Raw genomic sequence first — 14,122 nt, forward strand, 5'->3', positions numbered from 1 at the left:
AACATTTTTTTTAACATGATGTCTCAGCTCCAAAATGTGAACTTCACAACAGAGAAAGAGTTCAGCCTGGATTCACATTATGCCATGGAGGGTAAAAGGAACAGAAAAGATTCCACTGTCAGTAGGTTCTATAAGGTAATACATTTTAAATTATTTCAGTTGCTCTCATAAATGCTACTCCACTTTAAGAAATATGTTGCAATTATTCCTATTTTATAGATTCGGTAGCCTAAGGGACAAAGACATTATTGTCCCAGAGCCTCTCTCCAGAATGTACTGATAGAGAATGCATTCACACCCACCCACAGATGTATACACACGCATGCACATGAGTACACACAGCAATATCTTTCTCTCTCACCGTAAGATTCCTGTCCATCCTGGGTCTTCCACGGCACTTCTGCTGGGCCATCACTGCCCCAGCGCGGCGCCATCGCCTCTCCCACCATTCCGCATTGTCATTTCGCAAATTCGTCAGCCAGATGCAACGGGGTTCGGGCAAGCTGCAGTCCACCCCAACCGCTCGCTCAAAACGCCAGCCTTTCCCTGACCGCGCCACCGTCCACACAGCTTTGCCCACCACTGAGACGCCATGACGTGGCAGGGCTGGAGGACGTGGGGATCCCCGTGGCCCGCCACCACGAGGAGCCCGATCTCCCCGGCTTCTCCCTTCTTCCACCATTCCACTCTGGTGTGCAAAAATTCCTGGCCCAGAGACAGCAATGCTGAAAGTGACAGAACTGGACGATTAGAACAAACTTTGGATGTATCCAGGAAAACGCTTTCAAGCTGGCGCTCACCTCCTGCTGCCAGGCTGGTTCAGTTCCATCCAGATTCTTTGGACAGTAAACACAGCCTCCTGCTTGATTTGTTCCCTGAATCTAAAGTACAGAAGAATCTGCTTGCTTGTATTTTGTCCCGCACCCCACCCTGTTCAAGAAGTTGCTCTCGATCAGCTCTTTCGCCTCATGTATCATTGGGCAAAATGTTGATTCCCAAGTCCAGGCACGCCAGATATCTGTACACAAACACACTCAAGAGAAACAAAGCAACCGGCCTTGTAACACCACGTTCTGCTTCCTACTGCAAGAAGAAACAGAACGGGGAAAAGCCCCGAGACCGCATAGAGTAAACTAATTACACGCGGAGAAGGAGAGGAGGAGGAGGCGGCGGTGGCGGCAGCAAATTCTGCCCTATGGGAATGAGAAGGATGCAAATCAGAGAGTCTCAGTTGTGACTTGACAGCTAGGCAGACAGAAAGAGAACAGAGCGTTGCTCATTCACTCCACACAGACAGCCCTGCAGCTGCTCTGAGCTATCAGGCCACCTCTGCCCCCCCACCCCACTCCCTGTGACCCTGCCCACTCCAGCTGACACCCATCTCAGAGTCCACCCCGGACTGTGCCGAGGCAGAGAGAGGGACAGGCAGAGAGGAAAGACATCGCTGTACAATTTTTGCCGGTGGTATGGTCAGTCAAATCTGCCGTGTTTCTTTAAAAACACATCATAAACCCCCAGCTTCCTTGCTTTGTTTTTGAACATATTTGGTGGAGCCAAAGGGCTTTATTCAATTGTCAGGGAGGCCAATGTCCTCTTTTTTAAATATATATACAGATTCTGGATGCAGTTCAAAAAAACAACAACTTTTTCTACCACATTTCCCTCATACATCCTTGTGGAGCTTGGAATTTTACTGTTGGAAGAAATAATGCCACAGCCCATTAAATAATAATATATCTTCCTGAACACCAAAGCAATTTAGTTATTATTAAATTAGCAATTATTCTTACTGCCAAAAAGGAATGAATCACAAAGGACTTGGTACCTGTAACCATTTACTTTTTAAGCGTTGCTTCCCTAAACCATTTTTTTTCCATGCCCCTTCTTAATGGTTGGTCTTTTCAACTGAAACTTCCAAGTTGTCACTCACTCAGGGATCCTCCCATCATTCTGGCTCAGTTTCCTAATTAATACAATGCCACCTGACAGCATATAAGCAAACAATGGCAGGTTCCTCCCTAGCCTGCTTATTTTACGACATACAGAGTTTCTTCTTCACATATTACAAATTCAAGTCTGGTCTACCTATGTTGCCCTTATGCAAAGAGCAGGGTGCTGCCAAGCGTTTGGCCAGCCCAAAGCATTTTGCTCCCTGAGGCAAAGGAGAAAATTGCACCCACTATCACTCCAGGTACAAACTCCGCAGCTGAAGCTTACTGCTAGATGATAAATCCATGGAACAGCATTCTTCACCACACGTGAAGACATTAGACTACTTTAGGGGGTGCAGGCGGATTCTGTTACTCATGGAGCATTATCTATCAAGAGAAGGCCAGACAAACCCAGGGAGATGAGGTGAGAGGCTGCCATGGATGCAATCCAGCCTCTGCCAGCTGAGGCAACCGCCTCACTTAGTTGGGGGCACATATGGATCCCCCAACTCCAGAGCATTTCTGTAGTATTTATTATTATTATTATTCCTTTATTTTTAATTTTAAATATTTGAATATTTCTTCTCATCACTGTGAGGACTTCCACAAGGAAAGCCATGCTAGACAATAGATTTGGGCAGGAAAAAGCCAGTTCTTATTTTAAAAAGACAACTAATGACAAACTTTTCACAAAAGTTGAAAAGTGATATTCCAAATAATAATTTCAAGATAATGCACACAAATTATTATTGATATTGAACATACATTTTTGCTAAAATACAATTCAGGGACAGGTTAACAATCAAATATTATCTTGGCAAGAACTTGGAAGCAGTTATCTACAAATAACAAGGTACTTGTAGTTACCTCATCTTTACTGTAAACTATAACTCTAATGGTAAAACCATCCCTAAAATATCCCACATACACACCCAAAAGGTGAAGCCGCATCTTCCTGCAACTAGCAATTTTGCCCAAAGCTTCAGCATAGAACAGATCATAACTTTGAAGGCTAGATAAGGAAAGCAAGATTGCACGGCAAAACAAGAGAGAATTTTGATCTTAGCATTAAGCATTTCCATGGGATCAGTAAAGGAAGGGATTTCCTTGTCTTTTTGTGCACTTCTAACCTCAGCAATACCAAAACAAGACATGTGAAAAAGCCTCCCCCCCTCCCATGGAAAGTGGGGTAATTGGAGGCTAGGAAATATTTTACTTTTGGGTAAAGCTTTGGGTATACCAGAGCACAGTAAACTCTCCTAGTATTATCCTGCCACCATAATCTTTATCCTATTGTTATCAAGATAGCAAGTGATATGTAAATGGTTATTGGGACTATTATGACAAATTACCCCATTGGCCACATCCACTGTTACCTTCTTCCAGACATAAGCACCCTTGGGGTATGCTAATCTGAGGCTAACAAAGAAAGCACAGAGCTGCAGGCCCTTCTACGGAGGCAATATTGTTTAATGAGCTGGAACAAGCTCCTTGTGTGTTTGGGGTATAGGTGCAGAAGGAAGAGAGGGAGGCAAATGGATGGGCTGTGACCCATGTCTGACCCCAACCCAGTTTATGTTTCCTCAGTCTTGCTTAGGGCAGGTTTATGAGCTTGAAAGACACAGGCTGCTAAAGCTTAATTTGGGGTCCCTAGCTTAAAGCCAAAACCTATTTTTTTTAATGCAAGGGCTCAACCATAGTGACCTAGTCCTAGAGAAGAGAACTGCTTTCCAGGCACCTGTACAGCAATTTGGTACACATTAGAGTGAAAACTGGCATCACATTTTTAGAGCAATGAGCCGAGTCTCCAAGTGATCTCCTGGTATTCTGTCTAAACATACTTTACCACTTCAGGGTGAAGCTATGTTACTTACTTACCTACTTATGAATGAATGAATGAATGAATGAATGAATGAATGAATGAATGAATGAATGAATGAATGAGTAAGTTCTGCAGGTTAGAAACAAAAGTCAGCTATGCACAGTAGTGATTGGCTAGTGCCCAACATCTGATCAGGAAACAATTCTGCCTTAATATCCATAACACTTCAATTTTTGGTCAATTTAGTTTGTAAAAGGGGGAAATATGAATAGATACTGTAACAGTATCTATATCAGTACTGTAATGTGTGTGCTGTTTAAAAAGAAATGAGGATGCAATTCTGCTGATACACTGGGAGAGGCAAAACAGAAGACTGAACTAGTCTGCTAGTTTCATTAGTAAGTGCATCATCCATTTCAGCTCTAAAGAAAATCTCTCTTCATCTGATGGATCCACCAACTCTCATTTTATGTTACATCTGTTTTCACCTTGAGTAACTGGATGAGCTGCACATACTTGTGAACTGAGGTACTGGGTGAAAATCTTCCTGTATTCCTATCCAAGCAGCTCGCTTTGTTAAGAGTTGCCATAACTTTCAGTGTGCTTCACATACACTATGTCTGTAATCCTTACAACAGTTCCTTAAATGGTTCAGAACTAGTGTTTGTAGTGGACCTGATATTTGAACCAGAGACCTTCTGCTTCATAGTTCATAATGTTAGCCACTATATCACACCAATTCAGAAAACTGAACAAGAGCTGCCACTTTTAAAACCTACAGATAGAAAAGCTGGGATGAAATCTAAACATAAAGGAAAATATATAAGCAGAACTCAAGGATGGGAGTCATCCTGACCGACAAAATACAAAACTATGGTCCTCCAGTTTTTGAAGGTCTACCATTTTGCTTTAATTCCAGGCACTGTAGCCAGTGATACCATGAGAGCTCATCTTTGCTGCATATCTTTCACAAGGCTGCTCACACATGCTGTTGACAGCAAAATATGCAGGAAAACTGAGATCCAGAACATAGTTTGTCTTGCTGGAAACTTTTAACATCAGTTCTTGTTTCAAGCCCCATAGCTGCTCACAGCAGGGGTGTGGTGGCGCTGCGGGCTAAACCGCAGAAGCCTGTGCTGCAGGGTCAGAAGACCAGCAGTCGTAAGATCGAATCCACGCGACGGAGTGAGCGCCTGTCGCTTGTCCCAGCTCCCGCCAACCTAGCTGTTCGAAAGCATGCAAATGCAAGTAGATACATAGGGACCACTTCGGTGGGAAGATAACAGTGTTCCGTGTCTAAGTCACACTGGCCATGTGACCACGAAAGATTGTCTTTGGACAAAACGCTGGCTCTATGGCTTGGAAACGGGGATGAGCACCGCCCCCTAGAGTCGAACACGACTGGACAAAAATTGTCAAGGGGAACCTTAACCTTAACCTTAGCTGCTCACGGGAAGGAAAACCCCACTGTAGTTTGCTAGCAGTTAGGAGTCATAGGACATGGGACTTAGTTTCCAAAATAAACATGCTGAAAAAGTCACACAGAGACTAAACACCTGCAGTACAGGAATGTGTACTCGTCTGATGAAATATTTGGTAAAAAAAGACACACTGTATTTGGGAGTACAGTTCCTGAAGAGAAGGTTTGGACAAGAGAGCAAAGTGAGCCAGGTTGGCTTAATATTTATGTTGGAAACGGAGTGTGATTAAATGCTTCATTCTGCTCCCTACAGACACACGCACAGGCTGCCCCTCTTCCTTTAACTATAGAATCCCATTAGAGGGAGTTATACCAAAGCATTCTGCCTATTCTAAGGAGCTAAGAGAGCCCCTCCCCAAAGAATATATGAATATTTGAAGACAAATACCAAGAATTGTTGGAATAGCAACTCCTGTCCTCGGGAGAGCCAAGGGCTTTTATCATGCGCACCACACATTCTCTCCCCATAACCTGCTGTGTTCTTCCCCGCCTTTCTTTATTTTTCTTTCTTTCTTGGCCTTTCAATCCTTCCGTTTTCCCCTACATACCCAGTCTGTTCCAGATAACAAAATATCTCAGTTTTCTTGCTATGAAACATAGTTTCCCACCACCCAGGTCCACATTAAGAATGGCTATGGATTCGCTTTTATGTAGTCCATACAGGGGTGAAGGGCACCCAGCCAGTGGGAGGTAGGAACTATTTGTGCAATTGTTCTTGTGTACATCGCTGACCAAGGAAGAATGGATGCTTTTGAATAGTGGTGCTGGAGGAGACTCTTGAGAGTCCCCTGGACTTCAAAGAGAACAAACCTATCAATTTTAAAAGAAATCAACCTTGTCTGTTCACTGGAAGGACACATCCTGAAGCTGAGGCTCCAATACTTTGGCCATCTCATGAGAAGAGAAGACTCCCTGGAAAAGACCCTGATGTTGGGAAAGTGTGAAGGCAGGAGCAGAAGGGGACAACAGAGGACGAGATGGTTGGACAGCGTCATCAAAGCTACCAACATGAATTTGACCCAGCTCTGGGAGGCAGTGGAAGACAGGAGGGCCTGGCGTGCTCTGGGCCATGGGGTCACGAAGAGTCGGACACGGCTTACGACTAAACAGCAACAACATCATTTTTTCCAACAAGATTCTGGGAGATTCCATACACACAACCAAGAGTACATAGGATAATACATAGTGCTCTCTCAAAACTCATTTTTAAGTTTCTGTTGCATAAACTAAGCATTCTTCATGTTAAAGAAGCTGCTCTGGGCTATCTCTGTTCTGACTTTGTTGTGCGGCAGTGATCCCACTCTTTATCCAACCAAATTGTACTTCATCAATATGCCCTACATTTTCAATTTGGATATTTAACTCTGTTTCTTGAACTGTTGCTTTTTACTGATTATCGTGAATATAGTTCAAACATTGCATATCCAACATTGTTCATAGTCTCTCTGTTGACAAAGATACTATCATTTGGATCTACAAGTGCTTCTCCAAATAGGTTCTGAGAACAAAAACTGAAAATCAGTTTTTGTATCTTTGTCCTCTATTATATTATATTTAACTTTTACAGCAGTTCTGTGAGCAAAATAATGCTTTCCTGGTTCCAAAACTTCTGAATACATGTCTCCTACCCCTTCTTCACATTTCTTGTAAATTCTGCCATATATTATAATTAAGAAACTTAAGCATTTGGCTAATGTAAAAAAAAGGCTGATCTCAATCAAATTTCAGGAATAATTCCTGAATTGTATTTTAGATTTTGGTATTTCTGTTCCAGTACTAACATCTGACATGAAAAATTCTGCTGGTCTGTTATTCCAAACATTTCTTAATACAGTCAACTCCATTCTATGATTTTATCTTTGGCATTCTGTATCAGAGCATTATTCCATGAGTACTGAACACCAATTTTTTTAATGTGCCTCCTACCACTTTTATCTTTTTATGTGCATTAAAGGAGCCATTAATTTTGTCTAGTTTCTCTATATTCTCTACATCATTTGGAGTAATTCTTTGCTTGTTTTTGGTTGTTCTAATTTTGTGTCAGATACTCTTTAATTCACTGTACTAGTTATCATCTTAATTTTTTTAATTTTAATCTCTCTTCTATTAGCTCTAACAGGCCAACACAGTTGATGGTTCCACATGTCTGTACAGACCCAAAATACAGAAATCTGAATGTAAATATTTCATTCGCCATGCATTCCTGTTTTTAATTTACATTTATTTTTTTGAAGTTACTGTTGGTCAGTTAGCAATAATTCTGTCCCTTTACAGCAAGTAACGTATCTGATCTAACTGAATGTAAGATTATACCTTCACGAATTCTTTTCTGAACAACAGAAAACACTGCTGAATCACTTGATTGTTTAATTTCTATGCTTTTTCTGGTTTTACCTTTTTGTGTTTTCTCTAATTTGAAGCAAACGCCAGTGAAAACAGGAATATAATCTGTATTTACATTGGCTCTGGGATATATTTTTATAGACTTCATATGGTTTCACTGTGTTGACAAGTATTAGCATATCCAAATCCAGCACTGGAACATACTCCTTTTCACATTTCAAAACTGAACTGTGCTTTCTGAAAAAAGGGTGGGTAAACTAGAGCAGTGTAAAAAATATGTTGTGGTACAAAACACTCATTTCTTATTCATTTAAGACGTGCTGGCAAAAACTAGCATGGCATAATACATTTGACAATGTTTTTAAAAAATAAACCTTTGACTTGGAGATGATTCCAGGGCTTCATTTTGGAAATACTGTACTTTTGTGATGGTGTGGTTGCATCACCTGCAATGGCCAGAAGTTCATTTTGACACATACAGTGCATGCCTAGTTGTTTATAAGTGGGTGAGTTAATGGACAATGATTAGCATAGTGCAGCTGACGGGTTGCTTGGGCATCTCAAAGGCAATAGACTCCTGATCATGTAATTGTATGATCTGTGAGCACCTGCGAGACTGTTACAGCTTATGTATTGTACTGAGATAATACAACTTTTGTATTGTACTGAGATAATACAACTTTTGTATTGTATTGAGATAATATAACTTTCCTAGAACAACCATTCTTAGATTGGTTATGGTGAACCATAATTATGTAGTTTGCAAAATTATATTGTAAACCGCCCAGAGAGTGCTCCAATATAAATTGAAACAACAACAACAACAACCAGTTTCATAACTAAGAATGAAGAGCTGACCAGAATTTCCAGCTCAAGGCTCATGCTATCTGACTTATCTATAATAGCTCATAGGGTTCTCTTTTGTTCATAATGGAACCTCTATTACCTTAAGGGCAGAAATACACCCTTTTTAAAACAAGTACTGTAAACAGCAATCAGCTTAATAATAACCTTAAAGTTGGCTACAGTCCCATAATGGGATAACAGCATATGACATCAAGAAGCAAGATTAGAGATAAAGGTCTCCTTTGGGACCAGATTTGTAATAGCAGGGTTCAATCTTAGAGCATGCATTTCATTAAAAATGATTTAAAATGTTGTTTAAAACTAATAAGTATTCTCTTGGGTTCTTCCATAATTCCCACTTGTTACATTACTAAATGTAGCTGTGTTATATCCTCATTAAAACACATAAACACACAATAACATGATGCAAGTAACTAAGTTACTTTTAATGATTACTTCCAAATGCTGGTCTACCCAGCTATAGCAAAATGAGGCAAAATGGTAAGGTAGATGCCAGGAGATGCATTCTTCTTGATGTGCTCCTTCTGATACCCTGGTAGACATGAACTGCTAGTTACATTTCTCCTACTCTTTACCCGTGCTTATCTTGTGCCATCTTCATAGGAGAGTGCCTGCTTGAGTTAATTTTCCCTAAGGGTTTGGCAAAGGAGGAAGATGAATAATTAGCTGATAAGGATTAAGGAGATAACCACAGATAAAAGAGAGAGAGCCAGCCAATGGATATGTGATCTTCAGGTTTACCTGTCTCCATGGAGCTGCTCATTCATCATTTTCCCTTCCAGCTGTTTTCCAAAATTTACCACTCATTTTTTCAACTGAAAGAGCAACAATACCTGTCTCTCATTATATGGACAAAAGTTTACCTGAGACATCATTCTGAGTAGGAAATCTGACAGAAGGGAATGGACCAAGCAGGTCCATTGCGCATACCTTCTTTCTACTCCCAGTCACAGCCTCCCAAATCTGCTTTTACATACACAGATGGTCAGAAGATTATAACATACATGTTTTCTGTATAGAGATGTACGATTTAGATTTTTTTGGACACCACCTACCAGAATAGATATGGAGTCTCCCAGCTAGTACCAGACCAACTTACTTATTTAACAGGAAAGCAAGGCCAGAGCTAGGCTATGCAGACTTCAGGATAGGCCTTTTACATCTATGTTGGCTCTTACTGAGGTAATAAAGTGGTGTACGTCCCCTACTAGTTTAGAACAGTATGTGGGAAAATTGCATTCTTTAATTGTGAAAGAAAGAAAGAAAGAAAGAAAGAAAGAAAGAAAGAAAGAAAGAAAGAAAGAAAGAAAGAAAGAAAGAAAGAAAGAAAAATAGCACCTCAGCTAGCAAACCATACAATAGAATAAGAATTTTGTTTAAATATACAGGAATGTTTTGTTTTGTTTTAGTAGCAGGTTCAGGTTCACACAACAGGTAAGGATGTGTAAATGCACCCGTTTGGTTTTCCACTCCATTCTAATGTTGCGAATATTGTTAAATCCTGATCAGTACCAAACTGAAACAAAATTCCTACCTATTTCTTAGATGCAGATTAACCACAGCTGGGAGACCTCAGCGAGTCTCTCACACCTGATAAAGTGAAGGGCAATAATGCCTTCACAGAACCAAGCACAGCCCTGTCACAATGGTTTTCTTCACAAAACCCAACCCAGCAACCCTACTGTCACGTCCATACCTGATGTACCCTTCTTCTCTATTTCTCAGCTCCATTCCCTCCTGCCCTGCCTTCCACTCCACAGCTACCATCAAAATCACAAAATCCTTTGGACATGCCACTTTTATGTACCCGAGGCCTTTCCCTGCCTGATTCAGGACGCCATTTGTCAAACCACAACTTTGCGCCCTGCTCCAGTTCACCCCATTCTCTTTTCCACACGTTTTAACAAGCCCAAATTACAGGTCCTGAGGAACAGGACAAGGCCCTTTGCCTCTGCACAGCTGTCAGAAATGACACGAGAGGGCTGAGCAGCGAGGGGATAAGAGAGAAAAGCCTTTGTTTCCCCAACTGTTCAACAAGGCTATTTAAAGATGGAATAAAGCCTTCCCCAGCTACACTTGACATACACACAGTCTTTTCCTGCCTGTATGTTTGTAACTCAGACTTCACATTTAGCATTAGCTGTTCAAAGTTTACAAATGTTGGCGATGTGGCATGCAGTTGCATATATATAGTTTACGGAGAAAGATGAGCTCGGTGCAGGAAAGGCTACCACAGAAAAACTTACCCAATAGGGAAAACCAAAAGGAACTGTGATTCTCTAAGCACTTATTATTACAAGGGAAAAAAAGTCACCAGCAAATATATTTAGAGGGAAATATCATTTTTACAATATTATAATAGAAAAACTGCAGTATTAATGAAAAATGGATGTACTTAGAATCTATGCGTGTAAATAAACATACATCTCAAATTTCCATAATTGACAGGGCATACAAATCAAGCATCAGTACAAAACTGCTATGACTAATTTGCTCCTTTAGGTTCTGGAAAATATAGGATTCCATTTCAGCTCCAGACTAAAGACCTGTTCTGGATAATTTATGTTATTATGCCAATTCTATTTGTTTTTAAGGCTGGATTTAGGAATGGTATTTGACACCTCCTCCCATATCTGCAAACTGAATTAAGGGATACAGTGATCCAAATGTTCAGTTTTCAGATGGTTTCCTCCCACAAAATATATTGAGTTAACTTGAAGAGACCCAAGTTTTAATTCCTGCTCAGCCATGAAAGTCACTGGACAGCCTTGGGCCATCTACTCACTCCCAGTTTAATCTATGTCAAAAGGTTATCGTGAGGACAAAGTGGGTGAAGAGAGGAATGTACGCAGAGCTCCTTAAATTAAGGACAGTATCACACCATTTATATTTCCAGAACTTTGAAGTTATTTCTAACTAATTCTGGGGAAATGGAAGGTGCAATAATGAAGGCATAATGAAGATACATTTTAAAAATAACAAAACAAAAACAATGCTACCTCTTCCACTTTCTGGTGTTGTAACAAATAACTTCACTAGTTTCCAATTGCTTTTTTCCCCTTTTTACCAAGGTTTATTTTCACTAGTGCTGCAATTGAGTGAAATTCTTTATTGCAAATACTATTTATTTTATTTATTTATTTTATTTATATCCCGCCTATCTGGTCGGTTAAGACCACTCTAGGCGGCTATAAAAAGGAAGTGATAAAAGGAAGGAGACCTGATTTCAGAATTCAAACTGTGCTATCTAAAGGGCTTGGGGAGGTCTTACTTATTACTCTTTAAAGACACCCATCAGCAAAAGAAGAACGAAATAACTCTGAAAGGCAATGCTCATTGCATAGTTAACATCCAATAGTTGTTCGACACAGAAAATGGGATAAAAACTGCCCGATCCTATGATGTTCATAATTCAAGTGCACCACTCACAAGTCCACTGGGAAGTTGTCCTGCACTGGCTCAGCTAAATCAGAGAAGAGTTGTGGAAAGGCAAAGTAACATAGTAGTAGCGTGAGCAGGAAAACATCCAGCTAGAACGTACCCTGTAAGTACCATGTCTGAAAAGCTGCTTAAATGGAATGATTTCTAAACCTTCAAGTAAATAGGCATCTTTTTTTTCCTATGATAGTTTCTTATTGAACTGTACAACAAGATAGTTAAAAGAAGAATTTTATCAACCTTAAAGTGTTGTTTTTAAAGCAACAGAAAGGTAAAGGCAATATGTTATTCATATGTTATTCATCATACTCCATATGATGAATAACATACGGAGTAAAAAAAATTATTCCCCAGCATCTCTGAAACATTAACTGTACCAAACTACTTTACTTGGACATGCAACAAGGTATGTAATAGTGGCTTCTCCAGCCTTGATTCCTGTCGCTGATTTGTTTAAAGAAGTGGTGGTGGTGGGGAACTGCTACAGTGCTTCCTGGGAGTTACATACAGTCTTGCTGACTATTAGGGTCTATAAAGACTGCCTTCCAAAGAACTGCAAATCCCAGGAAGCAGCTGATGATGGAGCTAAGGAACTCCAAAGCAAGACTAGAGTTCATCCCCATTAAGTGTGTGGCTCAAATTGAGGCAACTTGCAAGAGCAGTCCCTATTACCCATAGATCCAGAACCACTCACTCAAAGTTTCCACATCTGTTTTAATTTTTTTTTCCTTTAATGTAATTTGGATTCTTCTAATTTAAATTTCCACATCACAAGACATCCCTCTTCCTCCTTTCCTCTCATGCTTCTCCACTCTTCCTTTTTCCCCTCCCTGAGAAGGAGGTAGAGGTAAGGCATTCCCACAGATAATATAACAACTAATGTCAGGTGAATTCGAATTGTGCCTTGCTCCACAGGCGTTGGGCTGCAGAGAAAGAAAAGAACAAAGGAAAAAAAGACCCAGTTTCCAAGTGAAGGAAAATAATTCTGAAGTAGATGGAAAGTGAAAGGGGTTGATTTGAGTCTCTAGCAACATCATGTAGCTATCCTAAACTCGTCCAAATTAGTGGGCAGTGGAACCACCTCTTCGACAGGAGCAGAATGCATGGATGAACCCTATCTATCTGCTTCTATTACATGGAATGAAGATCTCTCTTGGTAGATAACAGAAAGAAATTGACAAGAATAGAAACATCAGAGCCATAACTAGTCATTTTAGCACCTACGTCAAGTGGCACAATTTCCTACACACTCTGCTCTCAGGCACAGGCACAAGAACCCCATGAAACAGAAAATATGGTGTGACCATGAATGAAAAAGATTTGTTTCACATACAAAAAAGGGTAAAGTGAATAGGGCTGGCAGGTGTTGCAGTTTATTTGCATAGCACTCACTCACCAGTAAATTTACCTCTAGATTTTTGTGCCTTATACACTTGTGGTGCCCTAGTGCAAATCCCCCCGTTGTTTCATACTAGTTAACAGCCCTGACACATATTTCCCCTCTCCCCCTTCTAATGCTGAACACCACTGTAGCAGTGGCAGTATTCACAAAGAACAGAAATGCCATGCTCAACACACCAAACCCCATGCCACACTGCACATTGTTCAATGACTGCACAGCTGGTTTTGTGTTGAGATAAGAGAAACTGTAGGAGTCGGCAGGGTGTGAGGTAAATTGTAAAGTGACTGGATTTAATTATGAGTCAAGATTTATTTAAGCCTGTGCTAGAAAAGTTGCTTTTGATGGCAACCAGTTCAGCTCTGGAGCACAAGCAAGAAAAATGCTTTAGAAGCCTGTACAGAGTGCCTTCCCATTATTCCTCACTGCACATAATTAGCATCCCATATCAAGTGAAAGACAGAGGGGTTCCAAGGCATTAAGAGAAACAATAATGAAGAATACAGTAATTAAGAATCAGGGCCCAGTACTTGGCATCTTATAAATCAAAGAAGTATATTAATCAATGTTCTTCTTCTCATATTTCATGGGGGGGGGAACCTGATCTCAGAAGCACAAAGCACATGACATGGAGAAAGTCACACCAATAATTTTATTATCACATAGCTCCAGAATGTGACAATCAGGCAACGTTGAACTATCTCTGAGCCACTCTGAAGATGGTAGCGCCCTTTGGTTTTCTTCACATATGTCCTCTGGACACATATACAAAAAATTATAACTTTCAAGTATCGTCTCTTCAGATGTAAAATGCACCCCCCCCCCAGACACACACATCTTCT

At 40.5% G+C, this 14,122-nt stretch overlaps 1 protein-coding gene across 7 annotated transcripts in view; it reads right to left on the minus strand.

Moving 5' to 3' along the window:
* Positions 1–14,122, minus strand: part of ARHGAP23 (Rho GTPase activating protein 23) — a 204,832-nt gene that overhangs the window by 118,974 nt on the left and 71,736 nt on the right. For 4 of the 7 annotated variants that reach the window (XM_073004299.2, XM_020785526.3, XM_073004300.2 and 1 more), the window contains exon 1: positions 362–808. The exons of the other annotated variants lie outside the window; for them this stretch is intronic. In XM_073004299.2, coding sequence (XP_072860400.2) covers positions 362–682 — 321 coding nt within the window. In that variant the 5' untranslated portion in view covers positions 683–808. Of the gene's footprint in view, positions 1–361; positions 809–14,122 lie in introns of those variants that run through there. 7 annotated transcript variants of the gene reach the window in all.

The sequence above is a fragment of the Pogona vitticeps genome, chromosome 6 (assembly GCF_051106095.1).
Source record: "Pogona vitticeps strain Pit_001003342236 chromosome 6, PviZW2.1, whole genome shotgun sequence".
Lineage (NCBI taxonomy): Eukaryota > Metazoa > Chordata > Lepidosauria > Squamata > Agamidae > Pogona > Pogona vitticeps.